The sequence below is a fragment of the Pseudophryne corroboree genome, chromosome 2 (genome assembly GCF_028390025.1).
Source record: "Pseudophryne corroboree isolate aPseCor3 chromosome 2, aPseCor3.hap2, whole genome shotgun sequence".
In the NCBI taxonomy this organism is placed as follows: Eukaryota; Metazoa; Chordata; class Amphibia; order Anura; family Myobatrachidae; genus Pseudophryne; species Pseudophryne corroboree.
The window spans coordinates 590,031,018-590,045,549 of NC_086445.1; the positions used below are offsets into that span (position 1 = coordinate 590,031,018).

Sequence of the window (14,532 nt, forward strand, 5' to 3'; positions counted from 1 at the left end):
GTATCCAAATTATTTCTTAAAGTGCCCCGTCTCCTGCGGAGCCCGTCTATTCCCCATGGTCCTTACGGAGTCCCCAGCATCCACTAGGACGTTAGAGAAATTATGATACTCTAGTGCAAAGGTTCTCAAACTCGGTCCTCATGACCCCACACAGTGCATGTTTTGCAGGTAACCCAGCAGGTGCACAGCTGTATTAATTACTCACTGATACATTTTAAAAGGTCCACAGGTAGAGCTAATTATTTCACTTGTGTTACTGTGAGGAGACCTGCAAAACATGCACTGTGTGGGGTCCCGAGGACCGAGTTTGAGAACCTATGCTCTAGTGCACTGGGAATTCAAAGTTTGGGAACCACTGCCTTAACCCTTTTTCTCTGGGACCCTTTTCCGCTGAATAAAACCCTTGGTTGATGTGAGTTCATGTGCAAAAACGTGTATTTTTTAAGGCAGTGGAAAAATAAGATTTTACTCACCAGTAAATCTATTTCTCGTAGTCCGTAGTGGATGCTGGGAACTCCGAAAGGACCATGGGGATTATACCAAAGCTCCCAAACGGGCGGGAGAGTGCGGATAACTCTGCAGCACCGAATGAGAGAACTCCAGGTCCTCCTCAGCCAGGGTATCAAATTTGTAGAATTTTGCAAACGTGTTTGCCCCTGACCAAGTAACAGCTCGGCAAAGTTGTAAAGCCGAGACCCCTCGGGCAGCCGCCCAAGATGAGCCCACCTTCCCTGTGGAATGGGCTTTCACTGATTTAGGATGCGGCAGTCCAGCCGCAGAATGCGCCTGCTGAATCGTGTCACAGATCCAGCGAGCGATAGTCTGCTTAGAAGCAGGAGCACCCAGCCTGTTGGGTGCATACAGGATAAATAGCGAGTCAATTTTCCTGACTCTAGCCGTCCTGGAAACATCATTTTTCAAGGCCCTGACTACGTCCAGTAACTTGGAATCCTCCAAGTCCCTAGTAGCCGCAGGCACCACAATAGGTTGGTTCAAGTGAAAAGCTGATACCACCTTAGGGAGAAACTGGGGACGAGTCCTCAATTCTGCCCTATCCATATGGAAAATCAGATAAGGACTTTTATATGACAAAGCCGCCAATTCTGATACACGCCTGGCCGAAACCAAGGCCAATAACATGACCACTTTCAACGTGAGATATTTTAGATCCACGGTTTTTAGTGGTTCAAACCAATGTGATTTTAAGAAACTCAACACCACGTTGAGATCCCAAGGTGCCACTAGAGGCACAACCGGGGGCTGAATATGCAACACTCCTTTTACAATGTCTGAACTTCAGGTACTGAAGCTAATTCTTTCTGGAAGAAAATCGACAGAGCCGAGATCTGTATCTTAATGGAGCCTAATTTTAGGCCCATAGACACTCCTGCTTGTAGGAAATGCAGAAATCGACCTAGTTGAAATTCCTCTGTTGGGGCCTTTTTTGGCCTCACACCAAGCAACATATTTCCACCATATGCGGTGATAATGTTTTGCAGTTACATCTTTCCTGGCTTGAATCAGCGTAGGAATGACTTCCTCCGGAATGCCCTTTTCCTTTAGGATCCGGCGTTCAACCGCCATGCCATCAAAACGTAGCCGCGGTAAGTCTTGGAACAGACAGGGCCCCTGCTGCAGCAGGTCCTGTCTGAGCGGCAGAGGCCATGGGTCCTCTGATATAATTTCTTGAAGTTCTGGGTACCAGGCTCTTCTTGGCCAATCCGGAACCACGAGTATCGTTCTTACTCCTCGCCTTCTTATTATTCTTAGTACCTTTGGTATGAGAGGCAGAGGGGGGAACACATAAACCGACTGGTACACCCACGGTGTTACCAGAGCGTCCACAGCTATCGCCTGAAGGTCCCTTGACCTGGCGCAATATCTTTTATAGCTTTTTGTTGAGGCGGGACGCCTTCATGTCCACCTGTGGCCTTTCCCAATGGTGTACAATCCTTTGGAAGACTTCTGGATGAAGTCCCCACTCTCTCGGGTGGCAGTCGTGTCTGCTGAGAAGATCTGCTTCCCAGTTATCCACTCCGGGAATGAACACTGCTGACAGTGCTAACACATGAATTTCCGCCCATCGGAGAATCCTTGTGGCTTCTGCCATCGCCATCCTGCTTCTTGTGCCGCCCTGTTGTTTACATGGGCGACTGCCGTGATGTTGTCTGATTGGATCAGGACCGGCTGGTTTTAAAGCAGAGGCCTTGCCTGACTCAGGGCATTGTAAATGGCCCTCAGTTCCAGAATATTTATGTAGGGAAGTCACCTGACTTGACCAAAGTCCCTGGAAGTTTCTTCCCTGTGTGACTGCCCCCCAGCCTCAAAGGCTGGCATCCATGGTCACTAGGACCTAGTCCTGTATGTCGAACCTACGGCCCTCTTGAAGATGGGCACTCTGCAGCTACTACAGTAGAGATAACCCTGTCTCCAAGGACCAGGGTATCAGCCGATGCATCTGAAGATGCGACCCGGACCACTTGTCTAACAGGTCCCCCTGATAAGTTCTTGCATGGAACCTGCCGAATGGGATTGCTTCGTAGGAAGCTATCATTTTTCCCAGGACTCGCGTGCAATGATGCACCGATAACTGTTTTGGCTTCAGGAGGTCTCTGACTAGAGATGACAGCTCCTTGGCTTTCTCCTCCGGGAGAAACACTTATTTCTGGTCTGTGTCCAGAACCATCCCCAGGAACAGTAGACGTGTCGTAGGAACCAGCTGTGACTTTGGACTGTTTAGAATCCAACCGTGCTGTTGTAGCACTTTCCAAAATAGTGCTACCCCGACTAGCAACTGCTCCTTGGACCTCGCCCTTATAAGGAGATTGTCCAAGTACGGGATAATTAAAACTCCCCTTTTTCGAAGGAGTATCATCATTCCGGCCATTACCTTGGTAACACCCTCGGTGCCATGTACAGTCCAAACGGCAGAGTCTGGACTTGGTAATGGTAATCCTGTACCACAAATCTGAGGTACTCCTGGTGAGGATAGTAAATGGGGACATGCAGGTAAGCATCCTTGATGTCCCGGGATACCATGTAATCCCCCTCGTCCAGGCTTGCAATAACCGCCCTGAGCGATTCCATCTTGAACTTGAATTTTTTTTATGTATGTGTTCAAGGATTTTAAATATAAAAAAGGGTCACACCGAACCATGCGGTTTCGGTACCCCAAACCGTGTGGAATAGTAACCCCGTCCTTGTTGAAGTAGGGGCACCTTAAGTATTACCTGCTGGGAATACAGCTTATTAATTGCCTCTAGCACAGCCTCCCTGTCTGAGGGAGTTGTCGGCAAGGCATATTTGAGGAAACGGCGGGGGGAAGACATCTCGAATTCTAGCTTGTACCCCTGAAATACTACTTGAATGAAACAGGGATCCACCTGTGAGCGAGCCCACTGATCGCTGAAATTTTTGAGACGGCCCCCCACCGTACCTGGCTATACCTGTGGAGCCCCCGCGTCATGCTGTGGACTCAGAGGAAGCGAGAGAAGAATTATGATTCTGGGAACAGGCTGACTGGTGCACCCTCTTCCCTTGTCTCTGTACAGAAAGGAAGCGCCTTTGACCCGCTTGCTTTTCTGAAGCCGAAAGGACTGTACCTGATAATACAGTGCTTTCTTAGTCTGTGAGGAAAACTGAGGTAAAAATATTTCTTCCCAGCTGTTGCTGCGGATACGAGGTCCCAGAGACCATCCCCAAATAATTCCTCACCCTTATAAGGCAGAATCTCTATGCGCCTTTTAAAGTCAGCATCACCTGTCCAGTGACAGGTCTCTAATACCCTCCTGACAGAATGGACATTACATTCATTTTGGATGCCAGCCGGCAAAATATCCCTCTGTGCATCCCTCATACATAAGACGACGTCTTTAATATGTTGTCATGTTAGCAAACTAGTATGTTTGACAGGGTCACCGACCACGCTGCAGCAGCACGCTCTGCAGGTTTCAGTCTAGTACCTGAGTGTGTAAATACAGACTTCAGGATAGCCTCCTGCTTTTTATCAACAGGTACCTTCAAAGTGGCCGTTCCTAAAACGGCAGTGCCACCTATTTTGACAACCGTGTGAGCGCCTTATCCACCCTAGGGGAGATCTCCCAGCGTAACTTATCCTCTGGCGGGAAAAGTTACGCCATCAGTAACTTTTTAGAAATTACCAGTTTCTTATCAGGGGGAACCCACGCTTTTCACACACTTCATTCATTCAACTGATGGGGGAACAAAACACTGCCTGCTTTTTCTCCCCAAACATAAAAACCCATTTTTAGAGGTTAATGTCAGAAATGTGTAACACATTTTTTATTGCCGGGATCAAGTCACGGACGTTCCTAGTGGATTGTGTATATGTCTCAACCTTGTCGACACTGGAGGCAGACTCCGTGTCGACATCTGTGTCTGCCATCTGAATGAGCGGGCGTTTTTGAGCCCCTGATGGCCTTTGAGACGCCTGGGCAGGCGCGGGCTGAGAAGCCGGCTGTCCCACAGCTGTTACGTCATCCACCCTTTTATGGAAGGAGTTGACACTGTCGGTTAATACCTTTCACCTAACCATCCACTCTGGTGTCAGCCCCACAGGGGGCGACATCACATTTATCGGCATCTGCTCCGTCACTATATAAGCCGCCTCCTCAAACATGTCGACACAGCCGTACCGACACACCGCACACACACAGGGAATGCTCTGACTGAGGACAGGACCCCATAAAGCCCTTTGGGGAGACAGAGAGAGAGTATGCCAGCACACACCAGAGCGCTATATACTGTGGGGATTAACACTATAACTGAGTGAATTTTCCCCCATAGCTGCTTGCATATACAATATTGCGCCTAAATTTAGTGCCCCCCCTCTCTTTTTAACCCTTTGAGCCTGAAAACTACAGGGGAGAGCCTGGGGAGTTTTCTTCCAGCTGCACTGTGAAGAGAAAATGGCGCCAGTGTGTCTGAGGGAGATAGCTCCGCCCCTTTTCCGTGGCCTATTCTCCCGCTTTTTTCTGGATTCTGGCAGGGGTATTTACCACATATATAGCCTCTGGGGCTATATATTGTGGTATTTTTGCCAGCCAAGGTGTTTTTATTGCTGCTCAGGGCGCCCCCCCCAAGCGCCCTGCACCCTCAGTGACCGGAGTGTGAAGTGTGTATGAGGAGCAATGGCGCACAGCTGCAGTGCGCTACCTTGGTGAAGACTGATGTCTTCTGCCGCCGCTTTTCCGGACGTCTTCTTGCTTCTGGCTCTGTAAGGGGGACGGCGGCGCGGCTCCGGGACCGAACACCAAGGACTGGGCCTGCGGTCGATCCCTCTGGAGCTAATGGTGTCCAGTAGCCTAAGAAGCCCAATCCGGCTGCAAGCAGGCGAGTTCGCTTCTTCTCCCCTTAGTCCCTCGCTGCAGTGAGCCTGTTGCCAGCAGGTCTCACTGAAAATAAAAAACCTAAATCTATACTTTCTTTCTAAGGGCTCAGGAGAGCCCCTAGTGTGCATCCAACCTCGGCCGGGCACAAGATCTAACTGAGGCTTGGAGGAGGGTCATAGTGGGAGGAGCCAGTGCACACCAGGTAGTCGTAAATCTTTCTAGAGTGCCCAGCCTCCTTCGGAGCCCGCTATTCCCCATGGTCCTTTCGGAGTTCCCAGCATCCACTAGGACGTCAGAGAAAAGGGTATTACTCATCTTAAGTAGTTACTAAACCAATTGTCAGTGTAGCAACTACTGTGCTAGTATACCCATAACTTTGGGGGGAGAATAATGTGTCATTACCACTTAACTACAGAGCTAAGGTGAGATGTCCTCTTTAGAAGAGTTAATACAAGTTGCCCATAGAAGCTAATCAGCTTCTAGCAAACATTCATCAAATACATGAGCCAATAAAATGATAGGTAGATGATGCTGGTTGTTTGCTGTGGGCAAACTTGACTTCTTTAGCTTAGGCCAGCACTGCATGGGTAGCCTTCTGCTCAAATACACCACCTTGCTTTATTAACACTACAAATAAAAGTCAGAGTATAGCCATTGGGCGAACTGCAGCCACTGAAGAGGGGGATATGGGAAAGTGGACTAGGGTACAGCCATAAAGGCACCCTATACTACCTGAGCACTTGCAGATGTTAATAGAAATGCTCACACTCCTTTAGCTACCAGCAATCACCAGCTCCTTCCTGAGCATGCAGAGGAATCCATGCTGGCGCCGAGCTGTCACACTCACACCCCGGCCGGCTGCACAGGACTGGCGTCTGTGCGGGGCAGAGACATGAGAACATTGCACTGTGGCCGCTACGTATCAGGGGACAGCAAACTGCCCGATAAAGACCCTCGGCGTCGCATGACAGCACCGTAAACGGTCCCACACCCCCATTTTATCGGCGCGTTGCCCCTTGAGCTTCCGCCCAACACCACACACGTCTCACCTCGGTGTAATACGTTGAGAAGGCATCATCCACCGCTCCGGACGGTCCTTCAGCCCCGGGAGCCGCCATCTTGCCGCCAAGCACAGCTCACACTTACGTTAACACGTGACAAAAGGAACGCTGTTAGCGGGCCCGCTACGTACTGACGTCACGTATACGGGTAACCACTTCACTGCTGGCTGGAGGTTTGTTGAAATGACCATCATTGTGTCTTGACTATGCAACCTACAGCTGGGCGTGGCGTGTATCATCCCCACATCAGCATCCTAGAGAGCATAACACTGTGGGTAACTAGGGTTGCAACCTCATGCATCATCGATTCCTGTTATTCCTTATGCAGGCGGCCCCTCTGGGTCACATAAGAAACCATTTGCAAATGTTGTAAACACTGATACCGACACGGATTCTGATTCTTATGTCAACAATAGTGAATCCAGAGAGATAGATCATAAATTGGCAAAAAGTATACAATATATGATTGTGGCTGTAAGGGCAGGGTTGCCTACCTTCCCGCATTCCGCGGGAGGCTCCCGTTTTTTACCTGACCCTCCCGATGCCCCGATAAACCTCCGGGTCCTCCCGTTTTTCAGTGCTTTCCGCCAAAAATGCGGTCTGCGCATGCGCGATCCGGAATGACAGGGGGCGGGGCCTGAACCGTGACGTCATGAAGTGGATCCTCACATTCCTGCCTGCAGTAGCTCATTTCAATACATGCAGCCCATATATTGACGTTGTCCTGCAGGCCACGCCCCCAGCAGATTGCAGTTTTGCGAGTCCCGAATGCTGGGGGGGTGAGGCCTGCACGGACGACGTCACGATAAGAGCGGCATTTTATTCAAATAAGCCACAGAGGACGGGACGGGTATGTGCTGTGGGGAGCAGAGGCCGGCTTTTAAGTAAACTCAAAAACATCCCCTCATGACGTCGCGGTGCGGACCCCGCGAAATCAGTCAAAGCGGGCGGGAATGTAGGGAGCAGAAGCCGGTATTTAAATAAACGACACCCACCTCATGACGTCATGGTGCTGGCCCCGCCCCTTGTCATTCCAGACTCACGCATGCGCAGATTGCATTTATGCGAGTCCTGAATGCTGGGAGTGGGGTCTGCATGAGTCACTTCAATACCGGCCACTGCAGGTTTCTGGGTGGGTATCGGTGGCCACATAAGGTAAAAAATCGACGGTCACTAGCATCAGGTAGAGGCAGGAGCAGAGTGGTGGTCTCTCTCTCACCCCTATGGTAGTATATACTATTATTACAATTAAAATGTAAGTTTATTAATGTAAACTGCATCATGGAACTGCATTATGGCCATGGTGGGCTGTGATTAGCGGTGCAAGTGGGCGGGTACGGGTGGGTACTGCGTACCCTTAAGAATTTAGCCATGGGTACGCCGTGCTCACGCCGACGGACCGACGCTTCTCTCCGCCGCTCCCCTCCCTACAATGCCAGGGGTGGGTCTTCACGGGCGACATTATGACGTGTATGGTATTTTATGTAAATGTCTCCCACCGCGGGTTTCCGTGCGCTGGGCAGCGGTGGTCGCTTGGAAGCGGCTTTTCTGGTGGGCGGCAGTTTCACCAGCAGAGGAGGTAGCAGTGGGGGTCTCTTTCTCCCTTCCCCATGGTAGTCTTAAAGAAAATCTCAAGATATTAAATTGTGTCACAGTAGGCATGTGCGTGTTACGGTATGAAGGTCGACAGTCATTACGTCGACCACTGTTGGTTGACATTGACGTGGTCGACACATGAAAAGGTCGATGTGAATTTTTGAACTGTTTTTGGTGTAATTTTTTCCGTAACATGACCAGGAACCCCAATTAGTGTACCACGTCCCTTTCTGCGGGTAATGTGCCTCGCTCCGCCACTGCTGCGCTCAGCACAGGTTACTGTTTCCCAATTGTCCACGTGGATGGTAAAGTATGAAAAAGTTAAAAATCTAAGATTTTTTTTTTTTTTGTACAAAAAACCTTTTCATGTGTCGACCTGTGATGTGCCAATAGTGGTTGACCTAATGACTGTCGACCTTAACATTGTTGACCATCTGAACAGATACCGAGTTTTCCATATGAATTAATAAAATATTATATATATATATATATATATATATATATATAATTTTTCGCATACTGTAACTCTTTTTGTGTACATAGGGCCTCATTCATTAGCCACTGCACCTGAGATGCGATCGCATCTTCCTGGTTTACATCGCAGGGCCCATTCTGCATGTGCGCAAGCAGGGAGATGCGATCGCTTCTCAGTAATGCGGATGCCTCAGCCTGATTGAGTGTAGTCGTGGGTGGCGAACTGGCATTGCAGGGGCATTGCAGTGAAAATTGGGACAGGCCAGGGCCGTTTTAGGGGAGGCCGCGTGACGTCATACGCTGCAACAAAGAAAATGGTGGTGGCCCGACTAGCTGGCTGCCATTAGCATGCTGGGTGGCCTTGCCCTGTGCTTAGCAACCCCATCATGCGATTCTAGCCAGTTGCAGTTTTGCTAATTTAGCCAAACTGCAACTGAAGCTGAATCAGGTCCATAGTTATTTATAAAGGGGGTCATTCTGACCCGTTCGCACGCTGCTGTTCTTCGAAGTGGTGCGATCGGGTCGGTTCTGCGCATGCGTGGCAGACGCAATGCGCAGGTGCGTCGTTGCCCAGCGACAGCCGACGCCAGGAATGAAGAAAGCGGTCGCAGCGCGGACCGCAAGAAGATTGACAGCCGGGAGGAGGATCGGGGCGTCTACTCAACGTTTTCCAGGCATGGAGAGCCGAACGCAGGCGTGTCCAGGCGTTTGGAGGGTGGTTGTCTGACGTCAATTCCGGGACCTTCATCGCTGGATCCATCGCACAGGGTAAGTAACTGCAGGGCTGGTCTTCTTTTACACAAAACTTTTTAAGCATAGCAGGGCTGCACAAGCGATCGCAGCCCTGCTATACTAAAATACACTCCTCCATAGGCGGCGTCTAGTTGATTGCAGCAGCAGCAAAAAGTTGATACGTCCGATCAACTTGGAATCACCGCCTTAATACAGCGTACGGAGGGAAAAAGTTGCAGGTGCACTATCTCACTCTAGCTCAGCCCATACTTGCCTACTCTCCCGGAATGGCCGGGAGGCTCCCGAAAATCGGGTGACCCTCCCGGCCCCACGGAAGAGCAGGCAAGTCTCCCGGTTTTTCAGTACCCCACTGCCCGGCCGCCCACTTTGAGAGTAAAGTGGGCGGTCCGGACAGTAGATGACGCGATTCTTGTTGAATCGCGTCATCATAGTCACGCCCCCTGCTGTAAAATGCCGGTTATAGAGGCATTACAGAGCGGGGGGCGTGGCTTAAGCAGTGTCCCGCTGTAACCCCGCCCTCATTCTGCCTCTGCCCCTCCTCCGCCACACCCCGTTACGCCTCCTCCTCTCATCATTGTTCAGCCCAGCCCCTCCACTGAGCCGTCCTGGCAGCGCTCTCCCGGAGAGAGCTGCCAAAAAGTAGGTAAGTATGGCTCAGCCTGTAATAACCAGAGGCGTTTAGCATAATCCTGGCCAGGGCTATGAGCTTATCCACCGTGCCAAGGTAGCCTCTCATTGGGTAAGTCCCTAAAACTAACTACAATGGTTCATGTCCAGGGGGCGGGACACCCCAGAGCCACCCAGCCAGACAACCCCAGGGCACCGCAAGAGTGATACAAATAAAGGGTTAAATAGGTGGGAGCAGCTGCTGCTGCATGTGTGAGTAATGTGAGGAGTGAAAGAAATTGGTGTGAGAGTGTTACATATATATAAAACAAACTATAAGTGCCATAGTGTATTGAAATAAATGTTAGATTGTGGTGCCCTGGGGTGTCCAGCCACGGCAGGTCCAGGGAATCCCGCTCCCCAGAAAATCCCCTCAATATTGACTGCCATAGTAAACAAAATGGTTGAGCTAGTGTGAGATAGTGCACTTGCAACTTTTTCCCTCTATACACCATAATTATTTATGCCTGACAAGGTATTTGTTTTTAGACTTATATGATCGTATGTGGTGCTCTATAGTCAGGGTTACCTACTCTCCCACATTCAGCGGCAGTCTCCCGTTTTTTGAATGAGCCTCCCGCTGCCCCACTAAATCTCCGCATCCTCTCAGTTTTATGAGCTGCCCACCGAAAATGAGGACTGCGCATGTGTGAGCCCAGATTGGCAGGGGCCGGGGCCCTCACACAACATGATAAAGACTCCTTTCATTTAAATACCATCCGCAGCTCCCAACAACCGCACCCGCTGTGATCTGCATTTGCATAACATGCCGCCCACATCATGACGTTGCTCGTGCAGGTTCCGCCCCAACATTCCAGACTCGCACGTTCGCAGTCTGCATTTTCGGCGAGTCCTGAATGCCGGGGAGCAGAGCCTGCACGAGTCTCTTCATGACGTGTTTGTCATGTTATTTAAATGACTGCCACCGCAGGGTTCTGGGTTGCGGTGGTCACATAGGAGAGAAGGAGTGGTATTTAATTAGCGGCAGTGTCAGCAGCGGCGGGAAGTACTGCCCTATCAGAGGCACCAGCAGTGGTGGTCTCCTCCCCCCTTCATGGTAGCATATTACTACTAACTAAAATGTGAGTGAATTAATTTAAACTGTCATGGAGCTGAATGGTGACTGGGCTGGGATGTGCTGTGTAGTAAAGAAGAAAGTGAACAAACTGAGGCAATGAGGCCTTTTTTTTTGCCTCCACCTTTTACTACTTGTATTATTACGTTGTGATGATTGTTGCTGACTAGGGGGCGCATTTATCTGGGAAGCTGTGACGATACCACCACATGGAATCCCGGCGTTCACAATGTTGATGCCAGGATCCCGCACAGCGGTACTATCCAAACTCCGGCGCTACAGGCTTTTCTCTCTCTATGGGTGTCCATGACACCATAGAGTGAGAATATAACCTGTGGCAGCACCCAAGAGTGGCATCAATTAACTTTACAGTCAACCGCAGATCGCAAGGTTCTCATCATAGGCGATAATGGTGATTTGTCTCCCGATTACTGCCTATTCGCTCCACTTGATTGGCAGGCCAGGAGCACACAGCCAATCAGGAGAGCGCTATGACGTGGCTCTCCCTGATTGGCTGGTGGGTCCCCAACTGACAGAAGTCACGAGGGGTCCCGGCATTCGGGTAAATAGTTGCGTGGTTCGTTTTTTTCGGTTTGTTATTTCTCTGACGTCCTAGTGGATGCTGGGACTCCGTAAGGACCATGGGGAATAGCGGCTCCGCAGGAGACAGGGCACAAAATAAAAGCTTAAGGATCAGGTGGTGTGCACTGGCTCCTCCCCCTATGACCCTCCTCCAAGCCCCAGTTAGATTTTTGTGCCCGGCCGAGAAGGGTGCAATCTAGGTGGCTCTCCTGAGCTGCTTAGAATAAAAGTTTAGTTTAGGTTTTTTTATTTTCAGTGAGTTCTGCTGGCAACAGGCTCACTGCATCGTGGGACTAAGGGGAGAAGAAACGGACTCACCTGAGTGCAGAGTGGATCGGGTATCTTAGGCTACTGGACATTAGCTCCAGAGGGACGATCACAGGTTCAGCCTGGATGGGTCACCGGAGCCGCGCCGCCGTCCCCCTTACAGAGCCAGAAGAGACGAAGAGGTCCGGTGAAATCGGCGGCAGAAGACATCCTGTCTTCAGACTAAGGTAGCGCACAGCACCGCAGCTGTGCGCCATTGCTCTCAGCACACTTCACACTCCGGTCACTGAGGGTGCAGGGCGCTGGGGGGGAGCGCCCTGAGACGCAATATAACAGTATATACCTTAGGTGGCAAAAAGAATACATCACATATAGCTCCTGGGCTATATGGATGTATTTTAACCCCTGCCATTTTTACACAAAAAAGCGGGAGATAAGGACGTCGTGAAGGGGCGGAGCCTATCTCCTCAGCACACAAGTGCCATTTTCCCTCACAGCTCCGCTGGAAGGACGGCTTCCTGACTCTCCCCTGCAGTCCTGCTTCAGAATCAGGGTAAAAAAGAGAAGGGGGGGCATTTTTGGCAGCAAATAACGATAATAACAGCAGCTATAAGGGAATAACACTTATATAAGGTTATCCCTGTATATATATATAGCGCTGGGTGTGTGCTGGCAGACTCTCCCTCTGTCTCTCCAAAGGGCTAAGTGGGGTCCTGTCCTCTATCAGAGCATTCCCGGTGTGTGTGCTGTGTGTCGGTACGCGTGTGTCGACATGTATGAGGAGGAAAATGATGTGGAGGCGGAGCAGTTGCCTGTGTTGGTGATGTCACCCCCTAGGGAGTCGACACCTGGCTGGATGATTGTATTTAAACAATTAAGTGATAATGTCAGCAATTTGCAAAAAACTGTTGACGACATGAGACAGCCGGCAAATCAATTAGTGCCTGTCCAGGCGTCTCAGACACCGTCAGGGGCGCTAAAACGCCCGTTACCTCAGTGGGTCGACACAGACCCTGACACAGATACTGAGTCTAGTGTCGACGGTGACGAGACAAACGTAATGTCCAGTAGGGCCACACGTTACATGATCACGGCAATGAAAGAGGCATTGAACCTTTCTGACACTACAAGTACCACAAAGAAGGGTATTATGTGGGGTGTGAAAAAACTACCAATAGTTTTTCCTGAGTCAGAGGAAATAAATGAGGTGTGTGATAAAGCGTAGGTTTCCCCCGATAAAAAACAGCTAATTTCTAAAAAATTATTAGCATTATATCCCTTCCCGCCAGAGGTTAGGGCGCGTTGGGAAACACCCCCTAGGGTAGATAAGGCGCTCACACGTTTATCTAAACAAGTAGCGTTACCGTCTCCTGATACGGCCACCCTCAAAGAACCAGCTGATAGAAGGCTGGAAAATATCCTAAAAAGTATATACACACATACTGGTGTTATACTGCGACCAGCAATCGCCTCAGCCTGGATGTGCAGTGCTGGAGTCGCATGGTCGGATTCCCTGACTGAGAATATTGATACCCTGGATAGGGACAATATTTTGTTAACTATAGAACATTTAAAGGATGCATTACTATATATGCGTGATGCACAGAGGGATATTTGCACCCTGGCATCAAGAGTAAGTGCTATGTCCATCTCTGCCAGAAGAGCGTTATGGACGCGACAGTGGTCAGGGGATGCGGATTCCAAACGGCACATGGAAGTATTGCCGTATAAAGGGGAGGAGTTATTTGGGGCTGGTCTATCGGACCTGGTGGCCACGGCAACGGCTGGAAAATCCACCTTTTTACCCCAGGTCACTTCACATCAGCAGAAAAAGACACCGTCTTTTCAAACTCAGTCCTTTCGTTCCCATAAGTACAAGCGAGCAAAAGGCCACTCCTTTCTGCCCCGGGGCAGAGGAAGAGGAAAAAGACTGCACCATGCAGCCGCTTCCCAGGAGCAGAAGCCCTCCCCTGCTTCTGCCAAGTCTTCAGCATGACGCTGGGGCTTTACAAGCAGACTCAGATATGGTGGGGGCCCGTCTCAAGAATTTCAACGCGCAGTGGGCTCACTCGCAAGTGGATCCCTGGATTCTACAGGTAGTATCGCAGGGGTACAAACTGGAATTCGAGGCGTTTCCCCCTCGTCGGTTCCTGAAGTGTGCTTTACCAAAGTCTCCCTCCGACAGGGAGGCAGTTTTGGAAGCCATTCACAAGCTGTATTCCCAGCAGGTGATAATCAAGGTACCCCTCCTGCAACAAGGAAAGGGGTATTATTCCACGCTGTTTGTGGTACCGAAGCCGGACGGCTCGGTGAGACCAATTTTAAATCTGAAATCCTTGAACACTTACATAAAAAGGTTCAAATTCAAGATGGAGTCACTCAGAGCAGTGATAGCGAACCTGGAAGAAGGGGACTATATGGTGTCTCTGGACATCAAAGATGCTTATCTCCACGTCCCAATATACCCTTCTCACCAAGGGTACCTCAGGTTTGTAGTACAAAACTGTCATTATCAGTTTCAGACGCTGCCGTTTGGATTGTCCACGGCACCTCGGGTCTTTACCAAGGTAATGGCCGAAATGATGATTCTTCTACGAAGAAAAGGCATTTTAATTATCCCTTACTTGGACGATCTCCTGATAAGGGCAAGATCCAGGGAACAGTTAGAAGTCGGAGTAGCACTATCTCAGGTAGTGTTACGTCAGCA

The 14,532-nt window shown here is 50.0% G+C and overlaps 1 protein-coding gene across 4 annotated transcripts in view; it reads right to left on the reverse strand.

The window, feature by feature from the left end:
• DNAJC8 (DnaJ heat shock protein family (Hsp40) member C8) overlaps window positions 1-6,589 on the reverse strand; it is a 250,520-nt gene extending 243,931 nt beyond the window's left edge. For 2 of the 4 annotated variants that reach the window (XR_010232197.1, XM_063954577.1), the window contains exon 1: window positions 6,401-6,589. Coding sequence is in view for 3 of the 4 variants with exons in the window: in XM_063954577.1 (XP_063810647.1) it covers window positions 6,401-6,469 (69 nt within the window). In the remaining variant the exon portion in view is untranslated. The remainder of the gene's footprint in view (window positions 1-6,400) is intronic. The other 2 variants (XM_063954578.1, XM_063954576.1) reach the window with 2 other exon arrangements.
• Between the last annotated feature and the right edge of the window lie 7,943 nt (window positions 6,590-14,532).